Source organism: Hydra vulgaris, chromosome 11, assembly GCF_038396675.1.
Source record: "Hydra vulgaris chromosome 11, alternate assembly HydraT2T_AEP".
In the NCBI taxonomy this organism is placed as follows: domain Eukaryota; kingdom Metazoa; phylum Cnidaria; class Hydrozoa; order Anthoathecata; family Hydridae; genus Hydra; species Hydra vulgaris.
In genome coordinates this window covers 18,140,331-18,163,085 of record NC_088930.1, presented here as the reverse complement: position 1 = coordinate 18,163,085, position 22,755 = coordinate 18,140,331, and the positions used below count along the sequence as shown (strand labels likewise).

The 22,755-nt window shown below is 27.2% G+C and overlaps 2 protein-coding genes across 2 annotated transcripts in view; both read right to left on the bottom strand.

Annotated features, from left to right (window-relative positions):
• The window catches only part of LOC101240134 (immunoglobulin-binding protein 1), a 30,512-nt gene extending 25,077 nt beyond the window's left edge, over positions 1-5,435 (bottom strand). The window contains exon 1 of the mRNA XM_065810335.1: positions 5,284-5,435. Within this exon, the coding sequence (XP_065666407.1) occupies positions 5,284-5,400 (117 nt within the window). The 5' untranslated portion in view covers positions 5,401-5,435. The remainder of the gene's footprint in view (positions 1-5,283) is intronic.
• A 1,591-nt stretch (positions 5,436-7,026) lies between these two features.
• LOC101240220 (protein FMC1 homolog) lies at positions 7,027-17,709 on the bottom strand. Its single transcript, XM_065810334.1, has 3 exons — positions 17,572-17,709; positions 7,919-8,050; positions 7,027-7,172 (listed from the first exon to the last, which is right to left on the bottom strand). Exons 1-3 carry the CDS (start codon positions 17,656-17,658, stop codon positions 7,062-7,064), a joined length of 330 nt encoding a protein of 109 aa, XP_065666406.1. The 5' UTR covers positions 17,659-17,709; the 3' UTR covers positions 7,027-7,061.
• Between the last annotated feature and the right edge of the window lie 5,046 nt (positions 17,710-22,755).

Genomic DNA, 22,755 nt, shown 5'->3' with positions numbered 1-22,755 from the left:
AGGATATTGAATAGCAAGAAACAAAAAATTTTAAATACATTAGTTAAAAGAATTATCTTAATAAAAAACACTTCTCCTATTTTCAAAGAAAAATTAAAGCTTTGTCTTGCTTTTCCATGAAATGGAAATCTATGATGGAGAGACGTATTTTACATGAGTAAACAGATAATAAGAAAAAAAAAATTTTCTTCAAATAATATTGCAAAACTATTTTATATTCCTTTAGACCTAAATTTTACATTCTACGATTTACTAACTATTTTAGATTCCGTTAAAACTAAATTTAACTTTTAAATTATTAAAATCATAATTTAAGCATAATTTAATTTAAAGTCTTTTAGTTGAAAAAAAAAATTATAAAAGATAATCAGTTTCTTTACAAAAAAAAATCACAGTTACAGTTAAATGTTTTTTTTTCAGACTTAATATTTACTGAAAAAAAGTCACTTGAGCGATATTAAAAGATAATTTAAATATTCCAAAATAAATTTTTTTTTGCTTCACCTAAAGTTGCTGAATGCATATTGCTATTACGCATGTAAAATGTGAGCTGCGTAGCCCTTCTTAACAAGACCTGATATATTGTATACAAAGCCAATTGTGACTAGAATCACAAAAACTACAATTCGTAAAAATTTATGAAAGGTTAATTTAGATGAGAAACACAGGACCAAGGAAATAAGTAAGGGTCCATCAAAGATAACTCTAATAATGCATTAAAAATGAAAGATTTAATAAGTTTGAAATTTTCCCAGATACATAACATGATGAAGAGAGCTTATGGATGAAGCCAGACTTTATCATAAGACTTTATGACTTGGCTATGTTAAGATTAATAGCCTATACTTCACCGGTTCCACAGGGTTCCCACTATTAAAACTGGGGCTAAAATTAAGGATTTTAAGGAGATTTAAGGAGATATTTACCTAATATTTAAGGAGATTCGTCATGAGCGACAATTTTTTGAAGGAAAAAGGAGAATTAAGGAGAAAACAATTATATTAAAACAGAATCTTTCTTTTTTCAATAAATTTTAAATATAAATAGATGAACTATTATAAATGAATATATATATATATATATATATATATATATATATATATATATATATATATATATATATATATATATATATATATATATATATAATGCATTAGATTATGATATATCAGCTTTAATGTCGTCTAAATAGAAAAGGAAGCATTAACTAATGACATTACATTTAGTGGTATAAACTAAAAACACATTTATATTCAAGACAGAAACCTAAGGCTATTCTTTTTTCAGCACGGAATCCAATTTCAAGAGATTCTTTAAATTCTCAAATATAGATAATGTCTGTCAAATTTAAGTATTGTCAATTTTAATATCTTCTATAACTTTTCTTTTTGCTTCCATGTTCACTGTTTTTTCTACAGACAGGGCTTCATCAAAATACTTCTTTCTTGCTTGTTTGCAGTAATCTAATTAATCTTTTGTTATTTCAACTTCATGAGCCTTGAACCCATGAAATGTGAGGTAATCTTGGATTGAACGTAAAGAGATAGTGTCTGGGGACATATTGCCATCGTTCAGACTTTAGTTGATGCTAAAACCACGTTCAACTTGAGCTTGTCTGTGCGATAAAATGAGGACAATTTTGAAAATGTACTGTAGATTTGCATACATCTTTAAATCAGTGTATTTCCACAAAAAGTAGTGCAAACAATCCTAATCTTTATCAAAAGTCAAAAATACTTTTTTGTTATCAACGATCACACTTTTATAGAACTCGGAATATTCTTTCTTTGCTAAATCACCAACAGAAGCTCTAATTTTCTTGAAAGTAACAAGCTTCATCAACAATTTATTCAAAAAAAAATCACACTTTTCTGTGATATTCAACCATAAATGATGGGGAAATACAAACCAGACAACGAGCAACCAGTGAAGACAAAGGGTTTTTCTCAATAATATGAGTACACATTGAGACAAGAAAATCACATCATTTCCTTTTTTAACTTGTCAATTTGAACATCAGTAATCTTTCTGTTACTCTTGAGTTGCTGGAGATAATACTTCAGTGAAAAACTAACATCAATCTTGCTGTTTGAAAGCCAGTTTGCGCAATTAAACAAATCTATTTTTAACAAAGATGTTGTAGTTTTGTCATTTAAAAGAAACATCGAATGAACTTCACATAAAAGTTGCATAGTAGTTCTTCAAGTGTCACCACCAGAAAAGGATTCATTGGTTTATCAGTTTGAAAAGAAACAAGAAGAAAAAAAAATAGCAAGATTGAAAATAACATTTTGTGATTTTTTCTCAAAATTTTAAAAATAATATGAAAAGAGTATTTCAGAATATTTCTATACTTTAGTAATAATACAAAATATATTACATAAAAAGCAATAAAATTGCATCTGGATCAAATATTACCTACCAAGGAATGTATTTAGACTGCCGCTAATTTCTTCAAAAAACTTTAACTTTAAAAGAACTAAAACTTTATTTGTTCAAGCACTTAAATGGTCAAAGTTGGTGTTTTGCCTTGATTTACCAAGTTCAGGTTGCTTACTCTTTGGTAAAGGCTTCCAGTAGTCAATAACTAAGATTAATTTTGACCAAACCTCTATTGCTTTCTTGGCAACACTTTGATTTTCAGCCCGTTGAGTGCCACAAAATATGTAAGGAAAATCTGAACTTGTTGCCTCAGCTATTCTTTCATAATCACTTGCTCTTGATGGACTTTAATGAAATATTTGGTACATTGAAGACATTAACTTCTTTAAGTTCCAATCTGTAGCTTTAGCACCAGTTTGAAAGGATCCATTGATAGTATGTAAACCACAAGTAATATCAATGAGTGTATTTAATTCATTGTTATGACGTTCTTTGTTGAGCATTTCCAAAAACAGTTTATTTACAATAGGGCCATCCATAGAAACCTAAAGCATTTTTTCAGCATTTAAACCAGTCATGCAGGATTTAAACATATTTAGAATATCTGGGGCTTCAGCTTTTGCCATGAACTCTGAAGTATAACATGTAAGTCTATTTGATCTTTCTTTACAACTTTATTGTAAGACTCATCAGAAAGACATACAAAGTTATCCAGCAGGTTAAGATCTTTTATCAGAATTTTTTTTAAATGAGGGGCAAGACCATGAGTTACAATATAGCTAGATTTTGTTCGACCACATGAAAAGTCGCTGGCAATTTTGCTATCTGGAAACATCAAAGCAAATTGTTTAGACTTATTCTCACTTTGATCTAAAAGAGTATTTGCTTTGAACAATATTTAAACACCAAATTAATTCTGCTTTCAAAACTGCTTCCTTCTGAAGCATATCTGAAATGATACATTGCTTTGATGAAGTAGGCTTCTGTGGTACTGATTGCAAAGTTGCTTCGAACAAAACAACATAACCCTCTTTAGGCAATCGCTATATGTGCTTTGCTCTTCTTGCATGTACATCAAGAGCCTTTATACCCATGCCTGCTAATGAGAATGACTTAAAACAAACTTTGCGTCTTGCAAGGCTTGGATTTTTATCTCTCTGAAATCAAGAAGTGTAACTATCACTATTTAACCAAATATTCCGGAAACTACTTTTATATTTAGGCATCTAAAGGTAATTAGTGAAAAACATATAACAATCTTTTTAATATAAAGTTTGTTTAATATCTTTAAAGACAAAACCATTTAAAAACTTACTCTAATACTCAGAGGGCTAATATATGATATATATATATATATATATATATATATATATATATATATATATATATATATATATATATATATATATATATATATATAAAACAAAAGTATAGGATTTTAACTCATCAAAGAAAAAACTATATGCTTCTCTAAAGATAAGTATAATCCATTTGCTTTAATTTCCTAGATGATAAAAAAAAAAAAAAGAAAGAAACTAAGGAGAAATTAAGGAGGGCAGTCAAATTTTAACTTTTTTTAAGGTTATAAAGGACTTTTAAGGATTTTTTTTTTTTTTTAAGGATATTCAAGGTTTTTAAGGAGGAGTGGAAACCCTGATCCATTTAATGCAGAATAAAACCTTTATTTTATAATAGTTAACAAACCAGCAACAGTAATTAATACTTTTTAGGAATTAATACTTTTTTGCAGTAAAACTGTTAAAAAACATTGTTAAATTTAAAATTGTTAAAAAACATAGTTAAATTTAAGATTAGATGTTAAAATATTGCTAATTTAAGACTATTAAAGATGTTACTAGTAATAGTAAGAAGACGGACAGGGGACTGAGTAAGAGAGTCAAATGGAACCATAAACACAATATTTTAGTAGGCAGTACCACCAGATATTATTTATACAAAGCTTACTATATATATATATATATATATATATATATATATATATATATATATATATATATATATATATATATATATATATATATATATATATATATATAAATATATATATAAATATATATATATATATATATATATATATATATATATATATATATATATATATATATATATATATATATATATATATATATATATATATATATATATATATATATACTATATGTTAGTATATAATAAATAGCATTTATATACATAAATATATAATGTATTATACATTATATCCTAACCTTGGCTAATAACCTCTGCTAATACTATTTTTTAGCTGGGCCATGGTCACATACTATAGGCAACAACAAAAAAATAATTATAGGTACTAAAAAACTATTGATAATAAAAATAACACCTCTTAATATAAATCAATAAATCTTTTAATAAATTCACTTAATAAAGTACTATCAGTTTCTAAAATAATAAAAAAACAAAAAACAATAAAAGTCTGAAATCATTAGCTTCTATCTTGTACTAGTCAAGTATTGTGATACCTTAATAAGTGTGATAACTTAATGTAGCAATTATTTATTATGATTCCTAACTGGAATCATAATAAATAATTTATCTTCTAAACATTATAATTCCAAAAGGTACTTTGATTAATCAACTGTATACAATAATTTATTTACCATGCATTCTATACTATTTTGACTGCTTTTATATAAGTGAATGTTTATAAAAGCAGTCAAATAGTACTTAAATTATTATTCAATTAAAAAACTAAGTGGAAAATACGCTTACATCAATATTTAATATAATTAAATTTAAACATACTTAATTTATTAAAATGTATAATATAATTATTATTAATGTTGTTATTAGTATTTTTGTTATTATTATTATTATTTTTGTTGTTATTTTTACTTTTATTAATTTAAACATTAAACTCACTTGCAAAGCTAATGTATCTTCTTCACTATTTTCTATATCTTGAAATAACTTCCAGCCAATAGTAAATAATTCGGTTAGCTTTTGAGGGGCTTCTTCTTCATTAAATGAGGATGCCATATTAGGAATTAATACTTTTTTAATTACTAAAAAGATATACTATTTTAATTAAAATTTATGGATATAATTTAATAAAATAATTTTATAATGTGTTAATTCTTTTAATTTATTCTTATTAATGTTCTTGGATTATCCTTTTTTTGTTTGCATCTAATTAGATGCAAATAAAATAAAAATGTTAAAATAATTTGGTCCTGAACAACTTTCCAACCTATAACCCAAAATACATGGTAATGTTTTTTTATTCATCCAAAATTTTTGTATACCCAGGTCTTCATACTAAAGGTTGGCACCCATAATATTTTACACTTGATGATATGGGTATTAACTTTAATTTAGCATAACTTGGCCTAACCAGTTTTCTCTTTGTTATCCTTTGTAAAGGATGATGAGGAAATTTGTTATTTAGCAAAAGACATATATGCGATTTTAAATTTATTTTTGCAAATATGTCATTTTATCTTTATTTTTGAAAAAAAAAACTTAAACCCTAACATATTTAAGAGTAGTAAATTAAAGTAAGTAGTAAATATAAAAATTAAATGTAATTAAAGAAAATAAAATAATAACTTAACTAAGCAAATAAATCTCAAAAAAATTAAACCTCAAAAATAAGTAGTAAATATAAAAATTAAATTAAATAAAATAATAACTAGACTAAACAAATCTCAAAAAAATCTCAATAATACAATAAAAAAAATTAAACAATAAAATTAAAACACTTAAGTAGTGTTTGCTAAAAATTCAATGTTTTTAAAAATAACATTTAATTTTCATATCAGTAGCTCAAGGCAATTTAAATAAACCAAATATTAACTAAATAAACTGGGACTATTAGCTAAACATATTTTATGTAAAACAAACAAAATACTTAATTTATGTTTGTGTAATTTATTTATTTGCCCATAAGAAAATAATTTACAATTGTAATCTATGAAAACAAATATTTACATGAATGGGGCTAGAAGAAGACAAACTTAGTCTTATCACAAAGACCCAATTTTAATTATGTTTATGTTGAAATAAAAAAAAACATAATAATTTATGGAAAAATACAAAAATTTTGACAACACAATTATATCTTTTATAAAAAAATTTAAAAACTCAAACAGTAGCACTGTTTGATAATACGAAATCTATATTCAACAACTATACTTTGAGTCCTGAGACATATGGTATTTTTGTGCATAAAGATACAAAACCTTTTCTTAATATTTTTTTTTCGGTATTTGTCACAAAAAAAAGTTTTTTTTCAACTTACATTTTGCTTTAGTTTGATTAGCTTGTTTGGGCAAAACACTTTTACATAAAAAAGTTTACTAAAGAGTTGAAAAACGAACAAAAAAATCATAAAATAATAAAAATAACTAAAATCATGAAAAAAACTGAAAAAATATTAACAAAAAAAGACTGGACCCAATTATTGTCCAAATAATAGGACTAAACCCAAAATTTTTTCAAATTCAAAATTTTCCAACTTCATTTTTTATTTTTGTACATGTAAAATAAGAATATTTTAGAAAAAACTATAGTAATTGGAGGTTATGAACAATATGTTTTTAATTTGAACCTCCCTTTCACTTAAACACGGGTCCGGCCCTGTTATATACATTAATTGATACAAACTTATTGTTATTGATATATAATTTTCATTTAGGAATTTAACTAGTTTTAATCGGATCTACATATAGCTTTGGTAATTTTAGTCCTACTAAATTTGCAGATTGTTCAATTGTTCGTTCGCCAGCTCCTTTATACATTGCACTAATTCCCTAAAAAAAAAAAAAATGAATTGACAATATTACTAACTAATAACAAAATTGTTTATTTTTTAGTGAATAAAGATTTAATATATTCTCTTTATGAAACATAAAGAGTATAGCTAGGATGAAACCTAAAATATTGTTTACCTAACCTAAACTAAACCTAAAATATTGTTACCAAGAATAACTTAAATACTGTAAGTAGTAGAAAAATTGAATATTTTCTATCATAATAATAAAAAATAATAATAATACTAAAACCTAACTAAGACACTAATGTGTCTAAAGGTAATATCTCTAGAGCCTTATCTCAAAATTTAATGATAGATAAAATCTCTATAGTTATATCAACGAATTTGAAGAACAAAAAATTTGTCATGGATGTCATTGATCTTCATTTATTGCCAGAAAAACGTTTTTTGATAAATATTAAAAGTTTATTAATTTGAAACTCAAAGATAAAAAATAAATGACGACAGTTGTATGCATCAGAAAATCACGTGACCTTTTAAAAAGAGTTGTTAGCTTTAAAAAAAACATGAAGAAGAAGTTGATTTGAGTTATATTTATCTAATAAAGAAGATAAACTGAGTAGGTCAAATGTAGGTAAATGTTTGATGTAAAAACAAGTATATTTAAAACTGGAAATCGTATTAATAAATACAGAATCAAATCTAGACTAAGTTTAAAAAATATTGAACTAGGTTTATATTTCAGTAATACCTAACTCATTACAAATATTATATTAAAGTTACCTGGGAAACCTTAATTGCATTAAGCAATAATGTGTATTGCTCCAAAAACAAAGTATTGTTCAGTGACGATGCAGGAAATACAAACTTGTCCTTCACATACTTATACATAGGAGAAGATTGCCAAACCAAATTCTAAATTATTATTTAAAATCAACTTTAAATAATCATCTAAATAACTCTAAAACACTAAAAAAATTCATGAATGATATAACTTATGAATGCAGATATAACTTGACCAGTAGAAAAGAAAAACCTATAAAATTTTAAATGATATTATAATACAATAATGTATAATCATACATATTATACTTGGTGTAACTGGTGTTACACCAAGTGTTATGCCATTTAAAAGATATTTATGGAAACAATTTTATTTAAAGAGCCATGTTCTGACAAAAAAACTTTTCTCAAAAAAATAGACCATATTGCCTTTTGTCAGAAATACATGGGCGGTCAGGGGAAGATTGTAAGAATGTAATGTTTAGCAACAAATCATAAATTGAGTAATTTTGTTGTTGTTCTACAAATGTTAGGTTGATATATTGCCAAAAAACTGAAATCAAATTTGGATTGCTATTATAGCCAATCAAAGTGGTGTTTTATGGCTCATGCCATCTTTACTTTGAAATACTTAACAAAAAAAACTTGAAATACTAATGAACATCATGAATACCCATAAAAACATTACCATGATGGAGCCTAATGTCACAGAAATGAACTTGTTAGCAGCTGGCTACACAAGAAATAGATTGAGGTTATTAGCCCTGGCCTGTTAACTCACCCAGGTCATTTCATCAAATCACCTAAAATACCCATGGGTACCACCCAGATTTGCATCAAACTTTGACCACTCACAAATTGTATGTAAAAAAAAAACAACCTTGGAAATTTTAATTTGATTGACCGGTCTTTTAAAAATTACGATTGACAAAATCTAGTAAAACTTTACTATCTAAAACTTACAGTAGATTTTTTTTGAAGTTACAGGATATGAAGAAGAGTGCTGTCCATCGAAAATAACATTTATACTACGATTGGTAAGAAAGGATTCAATAATCTTAAAGATATTACCAGACATACCATAAGAAGATAGCTTATGGAGAAGACCAGCATGCCAAACTTTATCAAAAGGGGATTTTCATTTCTGTGCATGATTTTTTATTTTTCTTTGTTTTAGCAATTAAAAGCTGAGACTTAAGCAATATGCAAACTATTATGATTTTCTTAAAAACTTTTATAACAAAAATATTTTTATCATATTTTAGGCTACCTGAATAAATTAAATATATATATTTTGATCGTTTTATTTTTTTGCGAAATAATATTGCTCATGTTTGAAAATAAACAAAAATTTTCAAAACGCTATACTTAAGCTAGAAATAATTGATAACTGCCATTTCTCATTGAAAATATACTAAATATGAGTCGTAGAAGTATAATATTTCACTTAAAATACTCACAAGCAATTTATTTTCTTAAAAATATCTACATGAAATTAATCAATTCGCAACTTCTGTGTGTGACTTCCGTTCGTGATCATTCATGAACTGCATTTAAACGATTGCTGTGACTCTATGATACATAGTGCAATCCTGTAACTTTCTGGAAAGTTTTACCAATGTTTAAAACATTTAAAAATAAAATTTGAGTTTTTCTGTCTGTGCATGATTTCGTTTCAAACTTAATTTATTCTTTGTTAACATTCTAATGTATACCATTTTTTGTTTACAAAACATTTATATAGATTAGAATTAAATGAGAGCAAATTGAAGATCGCCAGTTTTATTATTATGAAAATAATAGACAAAATATATACGAGTTTCGGTGTGTGGTTTTTTGGAAATCCCTAAAAGCTTTAGAAATGTCAAGAATAACTTTAACCTCTCCAACTCTATCTAATGCACAATAAAACCTATCAGTTATTACTGTTAGCAAATCAGCTGTAGAACAAGAAGATCAAAATCCATATTGATGATCAGAAAGTAAGTTATTAGATTCAAGATTCAAGATTAATTGTTTGTTAATTAATGACTCAAAAACCTTGCTTATGATAGGAAGATAACTAATAGGACAGTAGTTAGACGAATCAGATCAATCTCCAGAATTTTTGAAAATAGAGATAACAGGTACTGCTTTCCAGCAGGCTGGAAAACAATACTTTGATAAGCACTTGTTAAATAGTTTTGAAAGTATAGACGACAGCTTAAGAGTACACTTCTGCAAGACTATAGCAGGTATGTTGTCCGGACCACAAGCTGTAGAAGAGTCTAAGCAGGGAATCACTTTAAATACAGAAACTAGAGTGATACGAATGTCAAGCAATGGATCAACTAATTTTCAAAACTAAAATGTGCTTTTTTATTGCAGATTCAAGTATTGGGGATCAATATGTTGAAGAAAATGCAAGACCTATATCTATATTAACAGGAGTTGATGATATGTAGTAATTGTTTAAAAATAAGTAGGCTCATACAAGAAATTTTTTAGTCCCTATTGTTATGGCCAGGACTAGTAAGCGACCGGAGTGGATATTTGACCAGGACCGGGGTCAGGTTTTATGTTATATTTTGTATATATATGCATAAATAAACATCATTTTGATCAATATGATCATCATAATCATCATTATCATCATCATCATCATCATCATCATCATCATCATCATCTCTTTCGGCAAATACTATACCATATAAATACTAAAGTTTATATAAAAATGAAAGGATATTGTATCCCAGCATCTAAATAAATAGCAAACATATATGTTTATATCCATAATGTATGCAAAAAGTGCATCTCGGAAGCTTTTTTTCCTTCTGTTCTAAAAGGTTTGGAAGTTTTTATTTTAACTCTTCAATTTTAAGTCAAGCCTTATTCTATTCACATTTTTCACCATCTTGAGCAGTTGCTTTATTAAACATTATTCATTTTTTGCATCTTTTTCACAAGAACATCTCTCTTCTCAACAAATTTTATTTTTATTATTCCAAGAAGCCAATGTAAAAAGGTGGCCGTACTCTTCCTGCCAGTTAAACAGATTAACCCATTGTTAAACATCCAAATCACTCTGGTTTCCAATGCTAAAGCTAATTCTCAATTAAACACTTCTACAGTTTGTGCCAAAGACAAGATTTTCATCATGGTCTTCAAAAGATCTTCTCCAGAACTCTCTTCAATTTTTGCAAAACTTTTTAAAGTGCTAAATAAGTGGTTCTAATTTTTCAAAACTCTAAAAAACACTTTAACCTCTCTAACTATATTACGACTAGTCTTCACTCTGTTATAAGTTTCTTTATATAAAAGTTTTGAGATTATTAAATTATTTCTTTCTAACTGCAGTAAAGTTATTATTGAAGGCCTACACTCTTTTTTTTTTCAAGTAACTTTAAGGGTACCGCAAGGTTCTATCTTTGCTTCAGTATTGTTTCTTATCTACAATATCAATCTTCATGTCAATTTTACATCTAAGGTGGCTCTATTTGCTGACGTCTCAACTTTATACTCTTGTCTTGACAAAAAATCTTCACTTTTTGATTGTTTAGAGCAACCAGCCAATTTTTAATCTGATCTCTCTTCTGTAACAGCCTAAAGCTTGCAGTGGCTTACAAATTTAAATTCTGGACTTAAAATCCACAATTTTTGTTAGACAACAAAGCTCATTTATTTACAGCAAAAAAATATTGCAATATTGCTGGCATTCCTATATTGACAAATAACAACCCTCGTACTCTCAGACAAAGTCTAAAAGCACATTGTAAATGTAATTAGACCTGCTCTATCTGCCGAGCTTGAGCCACTCTCCCATTGTTGTAAGGTTGCATTTCTTTCTTTTTTCTACAAATACCATCATGGTCAATGCTCAAACAAGCTATCATCTTTATTATGATAAACCAAAACTCATTCTTGCTTGGCTTCTTATTCAACAAGTTGCATCCTTTTACTATATCTGTCCCTTTGCTATAAAAACTTTTATTAATCCAGTTTTGTTCCTTGCACATCAAAACAGCCGTATAACTCTTAGCCATATAATACTTAGTCACTTAATACTTAGGACCAATTGTTTACATTGGTGTTAAGCCTAGCATAAGACTAACTAGGGTCATTTAGTTTGTTGTGTTAGGAATTCTTTTTTTATTAGAAAATAATTTTTACCTAACATTTTCATTGCAGATTCAAATGTTAACCATGTTGTATGTTACATTTGTTTAAATTGTAACCATGTTCAAATGTTAACCAAGATGTTAACCAGGACATATACTGTATCAAATAACTCCCGTAGGGCAAATATTTGTACCTATAAACTAACTCATACATGTGGAAACGTTAAAAAGATTTGAAAAACTTACTTCAATGACACACTGCAGAATCTATTTGTCTCCAATATTACAAATGTCTATGATGTAAAAGAAATATGTTTGCAATTGCAATGAAAATGATCTCCCCCCACTTTCAATTTTTGTATTTTGACACATATTCAATACAAATTCAATTTAGATTTTCAACACTCGCAATCAGATACATATAAAAAATGTGATCTATTTAACAATAAAATAAAGTCTTTCAGAGGGTGAAGAAAAGAACACTGTTAGGAGAGACCTTATTGTTCATCAAGAGATGGCTGTAAAGACAAAAGAAAAAATGAAAGAAAATACATTAGATGCACTTATAAATCCAAACAAAAGGGTATTAGTTTTTGACTAACAAAAAAACTCTACCAACACCAGTGCTTAGTACAGGAATAGCCTACTATAAAAAGCAAATTTGGATTTACAATCTTGGAATCCATGATAAAAACTTCAAGACAGTTTTTTGACACATACCAGAAACTGTGACCCATTTAATATTGTATAGCAATAGTTGTGGTGGACAAAATCATAATATAAAAATGACTCTTTTGTTACAATATATTTTGCACAAATCTCTATCTCTGAAAACCATTGAACAGAAATTTTTTGTACCAGGCATACTTTTTCCTCATGCGACCAGGACTTTGCTGTGATTGTAAAAGCCAAAAAAATGAACCAAATATTTGTTCCAGATTATTGGACAGACCTTACTAAAAATGCAAAGAAGAGGGCCCAAAAATTTATTGTAAGAAAAATGGAGACCAATGAATTTCTCAGTGCAAAATCATTGGAGAGTGGCTAAGTTTCATGGCTAAAGACATGCTGGATAAAATCAGAAAAAGGATCACAACGCTCGTTTTAAATGAAGCAAACACATTTAAAAAGTGACACACCATGATGCTGAACTAACAATGCAAAATGGTGGACGGCTATCTGGCACTATCAATGTTGAACTTGAGTCCTTGTACCCCAATAGTAGAAAACTCGCAAAAGAAAAGCTAAGTAATCTTTTTGAGCTAATACAATTCATACCGCTTGTCCATCATCCCTATTATCTTGCTCGTAAAGGTGATGAGGAGACAACTGATTTGGGTCTAACTGATGATTTTGGTGATGAAGACATAAATTAATGCATCTTACATATATAAAAGAATCATTAACAAGTCATAGACATAACTTACGTTTAGTCTAACCAACTCTATTAACAGTATTTTCAAAAATTTGAAAAGGCAAAGTTGTGTAACCTTTTTGTTATTGCAGAACTCAGTAATATAGTGCCCTAATTTTTTAGCAGATATACAAGTAAATTTTTTCACCTGTCTCTATAACAAATACTATCCTTCTGATAATCATACTTTTTTCCTGTTATTTTTAAAAAGATCTTTAAAGTCTTTTCCAGTTTACTAAAAATGAAGTAATTGTGGCCTAAACCACTTTTCTACTGAGCCCCTAAAATCTCTTATTAATTTATTTCCTTGATCAGTTGGCTCATTAAATGCTTACTAAATTCAATTGACAGTTAGCCATGCCAATGGCTAACTGTCATTTGAAATTAGTAAGCATTTTATAATAATAAATAGAATAGGTTTAATAAATAATTGTCAAATTAGCCAATTTTTATTAATTATGAGTTTTATTAATCATGAATTTTTATTAATTATTTTCTTTACTAAAATGATGTAAATAAAACTTAAATAAAGAGAGAAATAATGAAAACTTAAATAATTAACTTGCTGTAAATACATCTCAACACATATTTATTGTACAACTATTTCTACATAAAACTTTTTAATTTTTAGGTTCTCACAATATTAGATACTAAAATACGTGTCACATACTGCAACCAAATTTAAATAAAATAGAATGAGACAATCAAATTTTTTATTGATCGAAACTATTTAGAATCGAATTTGAACCTGCTTTGTTAGGATAGAATCACATTTATAATAACATTTATAAAATCAGCTGTTGGTCCTCTACATACTGGACAGTGATTAATAGCATTACTTTGAATGGCTTCAGCATATCGCTGGCATAAGCAAAGATGGCGGCAAGTGAAAACAACAATTTGAAGATTGTCGGTTTGATTGAGATTCTTTATCAACAGTTTCTAAAAAAAAGTATAAAACATCTAACGAGTAGAATTCCTTGTCACTGTCCCAACAAAGGAGGATGCCACCTGTCAACAATGACAACAACAAGCCCCTAACATTAATACAATGCAATACTTTTTGTTTATTTTTAAAAATTGTAATCTAACCTGTCCCATGAACTCATTGCATTTTCATATCGTTGCAGAGGAATGATGCAGCTTCAAGAAATTTGGTTGCAGTCCATTCACCACTTGCAAGCTTTTTTTCATACCCACAATGACACTCATGCTGCCTTTGACGATCTTGACGCAGTTCTCTTCTAGTTTGGGAACCATTTTGGATCTGGCGCATCTCAACTTCCATTGGATAGACAACCTATTTAAAATTGATACTTTAAAGATAATTTTCTTTGATTGATTGCATTTTGTCTTTACTATTTTATTTGGTTGGTTAAATAATCACAATATAATTTATTAATGCTAACATAAGCAGGTTTCTGTAGGTAATAAGCATGCAAAATATAAAGTTTCCATTTTAAAATTGTACAGAATATGATCTCAACTGCTGCATCTATTGGATCAGAACAATATGGTGCTATTATATAAAGACTTACACTTTGTCATTTACAAGCTCGTCCAAGAAACTCCAAAACCTAGGGTGTACTGTCATTGAATGATTCATCTTGGAGTGTAAGGATTCAGACACATTCTTAGTAAGATAACGCAGGCCATAAACAGAAAACATCTCACTTAACAAACTTTTTCATTTTTTCTTTAACAGCAATGACACTGTAATGGTTAGTTTCAGCTTTTAGTTAACTTCAGACCTTAATAAATTAGGTGGTAGCAAGCACATGGAAATAAACTTACGACACCATTTTCTGATGATTGGGTCATTATTCCTGGTGTATTCCACCTGCAGACCAATGGCCTTAATCTTTTTGAGAATTGACTGGGCATAATGAAATCTGCAACCGGTTACTCTTATGTTTGGAAAAGCAGCTATGGCAGAGTTTCCGATTGCAGCTTCATAGTCAGCCATCACAACCTGTGGCACTAAAGTTGGAGAAAGTTTGTGAAACTTTTTAAAAACATGTAGGTAGAGACCTTCTTTTCGTCCAGTCATTAAGACATGCAGAACAGGCAGGATCATTGTTCCAAACTCCAGTGAAATATTGAACAGCTGACCACCATGGAAGATAGCAGGAACCACACAAAATGTAGCATCAACAAACAGGATAGTGGTTTCTGAAAAAGACAAACTATTAACATTTAAAAATAGCTGGGATCTAAACTAAAAAAAAATCATTTTAAGTTAGATTTCCCCATTTTGATATTGAAATGAATTATAGCTTAAAAATGATTTACCTAACAAATATGTCAGCAGTATTGAAGAACAAAAGAACAAAGCTAGTTGATCCTCAAACTCTACAAGCCCTTTGTAGATGTTAGAAAACGGATTGAGTTGCAACATGTTTAGAACTGCCTCATTTGGAGATATAAGCTTAGTGCTGTAGCGACTTCTTTGTGCACTCTGTAGAATTTGTTCACACTTTCTGAAAGTGCAGCCTTGACACCTTCAGTTGAGGACTGGATGATATTGTTGTAGATTTCACGTTATGGTAGCTGTGTAGTTGAAGCCATGTCTCCCATTTTCTCAAGAGCTGGAAGGTGATCAAAATTTTGGGGCCTAATTCCACAAGTGTGACCATGTATTGTCTAAAGTAAATTAGTTGACAAAACAATTTTTACACTTCTGTCACAAAGTTGATAGTGCTTACACTTGAGATACACAAAACCATTGTTTTCCTTATTTTTAATATAGTTAAAGTCCCCTGCAACATACACAAATGTTTTCCGTTTGTCACCTCCAACTTTTTGGTATTCCATTTTGCTATCTTAAATTTAAACAAAGCTCGATATATTTTCACATGCATTCGTTGGATTTTTTATGTTTACATAAAATTTTGCAACAAATAAAATATATTATTTTCGAAAATAATAAAACCCTTTTTTTGCAGGATCATGTAAATGTTAACCTTTAAGAAGCAAACCAGTTTAAAAAAATTATGCCATCTTTCAACTGCAACAACATCACACATGCATTAAAATTACAATAGTAAAAAAATTTGATTGCAAAAAAATTCGATGTTAAATTAATCGGCTATGAAAAGTAATTAAGTTTTAAAATTACAAATTCGATTGTAAAAAAATTCGATGCTAAATTAATCGGCTGTGAAAAGTAATTCAGTTTTTAGTTTCATTCAACTTTTAATGATATTTGATCATCTCATTCTATGTTTAATAAATTCAATTCTAGAAATTAATTAAATTTTTTTTGATTCTAAGCAGTTTTTAGACAATTTGGTTCTAAAACATTTTCACAAATTCGGTTCTGGCATTAGACGTTCTAAAATACTAAAATCTAGAAAAGCAATATTTTCCAGATTAAGCAATACATTCTTTATTTATAAAAACAAACTTTAAATACACAAATGCTTTACACTAAAATAATAACATGGTTATTAAATTATAAAATTATAATTATACTACATGCATAAAATAAAGCAAACATACTACATATTTGAAACTTGTATCAAACAAACTGAAGTAGGACACTGACTATTTTATTTTAAAAAAAAAATTAAGATTTTGTTGCAATATTTCGAAAAATTCGAAATATTGCAACAAAATCTAATCATTTTTATTAACCGAGTTAAGGTCTGTCAAAAATTAAAATATCTACACTTTACTTCAAAATAAAAAACAACGAAAATAAAAATAAAAAAGTAAACATAAATAAAATAAAAATCTATCAAGAAATATAAAAGATTAGTCATTAACATTATTATCAACCATAATTAATTTAATGGTTTTGGCAATTGACATTAAAAAGTGGTTTAAAAGTTCATGTAGAAAAATTGCCATCCTAAGAGACTTTTTTTACCATTAAATTTTCTTCAAAAGCATGATAACCCTATATTCAAAAGAAGTAAAATTATGTAAAAGTTGCAAAAATAATAACTTTGTAAAGAGAAAATAAAAAATGAATTTTTTACTTTTTAATTAATACATTTTTTATATTGCTTATTTGAGACCCAGATTGACATATTTCTGAATATATTTTTAAAAACATATTATATGGCTCATATGAAATTATGAGTTATAAAATTAGTTTTTTGAAAAAAAATGTAATAGGAATAATACAGATCTTATACCTTCTTTTCTTGTTGCTTCAACTCAATATGTCTTAACTCTTTGAGGAATGATCTGAAAAGTCGTTGTAATTTCTTTGTGGAATTCATTAAATTTTTGTCTTTTTAACTTTTGTTTTGTTTAGAAAATCATATCAAATAAAAACTGCATGCAGTATATATATATATATATATATATATATATATATATATATATATATATATATATATATATATATATATATATATATATATATATATATATATATACATATATATATATATATATATATATACATATATATATATATATATATATATATATATATATATATATATATATATATATATATATATATATATATATATATATTATATATCAAACGGGGATGCAGCATTTTTTTGATATTTGAGGTACCTAACTTCCAGACAGAGCAAACTCCAAAAATTTATGTTTATACTTATATAAAGATGCTCTGAAAAAATTGCAATGAAAAAATGAAACAAAATTTTACAATCGACATTCAGCACAACCGATATTGTGACATTTCAAAGCCATATTAAGAGCACAAAGGTTGTTTTTTTGTTTGGTTTTTGAATTTTTTTGTGCTTGAAAAGCAAATCTGTTTCTTTCAATCAATTAGCTTCAATTGCAATTTTGTTAATGGATTGATTTGCCAACACACAACCCTTAAAGTTAGGAAGAGCTATTCTTATGTTAACTCTCAAAGATTTATCAATGTTAACCCAGCTAAAATCATTAACCAAAAATGATGGTGCTAATCCAACACATATCTTCCATGCTTGGATTCTAATAGCCATTTGATACTCTTGATCTAATGATAACAGACTCCATTTTTTTAGGATTGGTCTTGTGTGTACCTTGTTGGGACCAATAATCAGTAGAACTTTCTTTTGTAAACATTTGAGTTGCATAACTTTTTATACAACTCAAATGTTTACAAAAGAAAGATTTACTGTTTCCCAAAATTTTACTCCATACATAAAATGGCTTCTAATTAAAGCATTGTATAAAGCAACTTTAGATATACAAGTTTATCAAACTTTTTAAGTAGGTAGATGCTTTTACTTGTCTTTTTTGATGTTTTTACTATGTGGTGATGCCATTTCATTTTGACGTCCTAAAGAATACCAAGAATGCTAACACTTTTTCTTTATGATTTTCTCCACATCAACCTTAAGCCCTTTTAACATTATTTTTTATATTTTTTCCACTACCAAATATCATTATTTTTGTTTTTTCAGGATTAAGTGATAGTCTATTCGCTAAAAACCAACTACTAATTTTTTTTAATTCCCTGCAACATATTTGTAATCATTGTTGTATTATCAGCAAAAAAGAGAGTGTGTAATTCTTTTACACCTGGTAGGTCATAAATATAAATTTTGAAAGTAATGGACCTACACATGTTCTTTGACCATATATATATACATATATATATATATATATATATATATATATATATATTTATATATATATATTTAAATTACTCTTTGAAATCAGGATTACGAATCATAATTACTCATTTAAATTAGAAAAATTTAATTACTCATTTAAATCAGGAAAATTTATTAAATAAAAAATCTGAATTAATTTCTAAATGTAGGAACGAAAATAAATACCTCTTAAAAAACTATAAAAACAAATGACCAAATAAAACTATCCCCATTCCAAAGAAATTTATTTAATAATTACTTTCTATAACTTCCTGTAAACCAAAAAAATATAGTAATAAAAAAAAATTTAATTTTTTATTTTTAGTTATAATAATTTATAACTTCCTGTAAAATATTTTTTTCTATAAATTGAATTTTTTTTGAGATTTAGTAACTCTTCCTGATGATCCAGCAATGGTGAAACTTAAAGTTGAAGAAAAAAGTTAGATGAGTGTTTTTTACTAATTTATATATATATATATATATATATATATATATATATATATATATATATATATATATATATATATATATATATATATATATATATATTATATATATAAAAATGTATATATTTTTATATATTTAATATATATTTATAAATATATATATATATATATATAAATATATATATATATATATATATTAAAAAATATATATATATATTTTATATAATAGAAGGCAGAGAGTCGTTATGGGAGATTATGTTTCAACTAGGGCCGAGGTGTACAGTGGAGTTCCTCAAGGCTCAGTATTGGGTCAACTACTGTTTATACTCTATATAAATGATCTTCCTGAGTCTCTAAGAAATACTTCAAAATTGTATGCTGATGACACCAAAATCATGTCAATTAGTTCTTTTGATGAGTTACATAATAAACTACAATGCGATTTGAACTCTGCATATGCTTGGACACAAGACTGGTTACTTAATTTTAATATTGAAAAGTGTTTAGTTATGCACTATGGCTTTAAAAATAAACGATATCCATTTTATATAAATAGTTGTAAACTCAATACATCGGATTCTGAAAGAGACCTAGGAGTGATTTTTGCAGATAGCTTGAAATGGAAAAATCAGGTATTATCGAGTGCAAGCAAAGCAAATCGCATGCTGGGCATTATAAAGAAATCGTTTGTTCAATTTGATGCAGAACTGCTAAAATCTCTTTATCTTTCTTTCATCCGACCACTTCTTGAGTTTGCTGTACCTGTATGAGCTCCTTATCAAAAACAAGATATTGTCATTTTAGAAAAAGTACACTTTTTCTAAAAATACAAGCTAGTCGTGCCACTAAATTAATACCTCAAATCAGTAAACTATGCTATGAAGATCGACTAGCTTGTCTTAGAATGCCCTCACTTGTTAAAAGAAGACAACGAGGGGACATAATAAAACTGTATAAAATTTTCAATGGTTACGATAAAATTGAATTTACAGAAAATCATTCCTTTAAATCAAATTGTACTCGTGGCCATATCCTAAAATATTCAAAAGACTTTTCAAAACATAAATACAGAGAAAACATTTTACTTAATCGAGCTGCAAATTACTGGAATGCACTGCCTGAAACTGTTGTCAAAGCTACTTCAATAAATTCATTTAAAGCATGACTTGATCGATGGGAGTCAAACCATCACGAGACTCAGCTGTCAAAGTGTGTATAAAATCACACTCACTGGTAGCAATACCAGTCACAGCAGAAACTAATACTAATACTAATTATATAAATTAAAAAAAAGAATATATATGTATATATATACATATATTGAATGTATGTATACACAGATATATATGTATATATATATATATATATATATATATATATATATATATATATATATATATATATATATATATATATATATATATATATATATATATATATATATATGTATTTGTATATATTATATATATATATATATATATATATATATATCTGTGTATACATACATACACTATATGTATATATATACATATATATTCTTTTTTTTTATATATATGTATGTATGTATCAAACACACATAACACTTTATCTTTAAGAACATTAGTATCTAATAGAATACTTTTTGGTAAATCAAACGTTCCTCAAAATCCTCGTTTTGTGCCAAATCAATTTGTTATCAACTGTAATAAAAAATTGTTAATAACTTTTTTTTTTTTGCGTAAACTTTAGGGCATAATAATAAACAAAATTATTTTAAAATTTTCTCTTTTAATCAAAAACTTTAGCATTTTTTTTAATTTTAAAGAAAAATTAGAAAAAGTATTTAGTAACTTGTAATAATTAAAAAAATAAAATTATTTTTTCAATGTTTTTCTAACAAGTTCATCTTAAGTTACAATAAATTCTTCAATAGCATAATGCTGATCTCCAAAAACATGACACGTATTTTCCCTAGTTTCTTGTTCTGATACAAGTATTTGATTAACTTGAAAGTTAAGTAAAGAAATTAGTAAAAAAAAAAAATTTTAAACGGTTTTTTATGTTACCCGCAAATTCAAAGTTACCTAAATTGTATATATACTAAATTGATATGCGTTTTATACTTTTATTTTCCTATTTATATATCTTATAGATATATATTTAGCATTGGTTTTTATATATCTGTGCAATCAACATATTGCAGAGATGCAAAGTCCAACTCATTTCACACCAGGGTTGCCAGTTTTTTTCGGTCATCTTCATTCTCGCATGCATTTGTTGCGCATATTTCATTTCTGACCTAGACGACTATTGACTCAAAGATGTTCAAGTCTTTGCCACTCATTAAATGATTTCATGCTAATGACTTCATCCTATTTTGAATTTTTTGTATCTCTGTTTGCTTTTGACATATGTGACCTGTGAGAAGAACCCCTCAACAAAGCAGTTAGAAAAAGGAGCACATTGTCATGCAAGGCAGTAGTCGGAAATGTCGTGTAAAGCGGCGTGTCTTAAAATTTTTCACATAGTCCCTCAATGATGTCTAAAATTTAACGGTATTTTTAAAAATATATTTTTCTTTGAACATTTCAGATTCAGTGTAATTCAATAATGCTGACTTTTGTATTAATTTTAAAACTTTTTGATTTTTTGGAAAATAGAATTGATTTGATTTCTTTATCGATGTGTTATTCAAGAGTCCATGAAATTACCTTCTGGATTATTTTAGTGCACTTAGTTCGGTAGAATTTCAGATGTTTAAGGGACTGCAAAACCCATACTAAGAAACTATTTCAATAGTCAGATGTTAAAATTGCTCAGTAACAACAGATATACAATGTAAGCTGAGTATTTGGGTTTTTTTGTTGTTGTTTTTTTTACATTACTAATTTTTACTTGACCCGGGAAAATCTTTGTTTTTTTTAAATAAAAAACTAAGATAACATTTTTCAAAAATAGTTTCAGCCTTGGCAAATGCAATGACATACACAATGATCTAGGTCTGCACAATTGTGCAGACGTAGATCAGTGCGGCTGAGGAAACAAAAAACCTTGTTCAAATGAATCCAGGAACTGCTCAGATGTCTCAACCAAGCGTCGAAGCAAGAGGTCTCAGGCTCCTAAGTAAAAATCTCATATAAAACTTTTAATCTGATTATGAGAAGTTTACTTTCGTTTTGTGGCAAAACGTATTTTTGCAAGCAAACCGCGTTTTATTTTGTATTTTTGTTATAGAGTCATATATATAGTTAAAAATTTAACAATGCATACTAAATTTGCTAACGTTTATAATTTATTTTTTTTATGTATGCATTCTACATTC

Coding starts and splice junctions, on each gene's coding strand:
- LOC101240220 (XM_065810334.1), bottom strand. CDS start 17,658: ATGAATTCCACAAAGAAATTACAACGACTTTTCAGATCATTCCTCAAA. Junction 8,051..17,571: donor TGAAGCAACAAGAAAAGAAG/GTATAAGATCTG, acceptor ATAATAATTTAG/AATTTGGTTTGGCAATCTTC. Junction 7,173..7,918: donor ATGCAATTAAGGTTTCCCAG/GTAACTTTAATA, acceptor TTTTTTTTTTAG/GGAATTAGTGCAATGTATAA.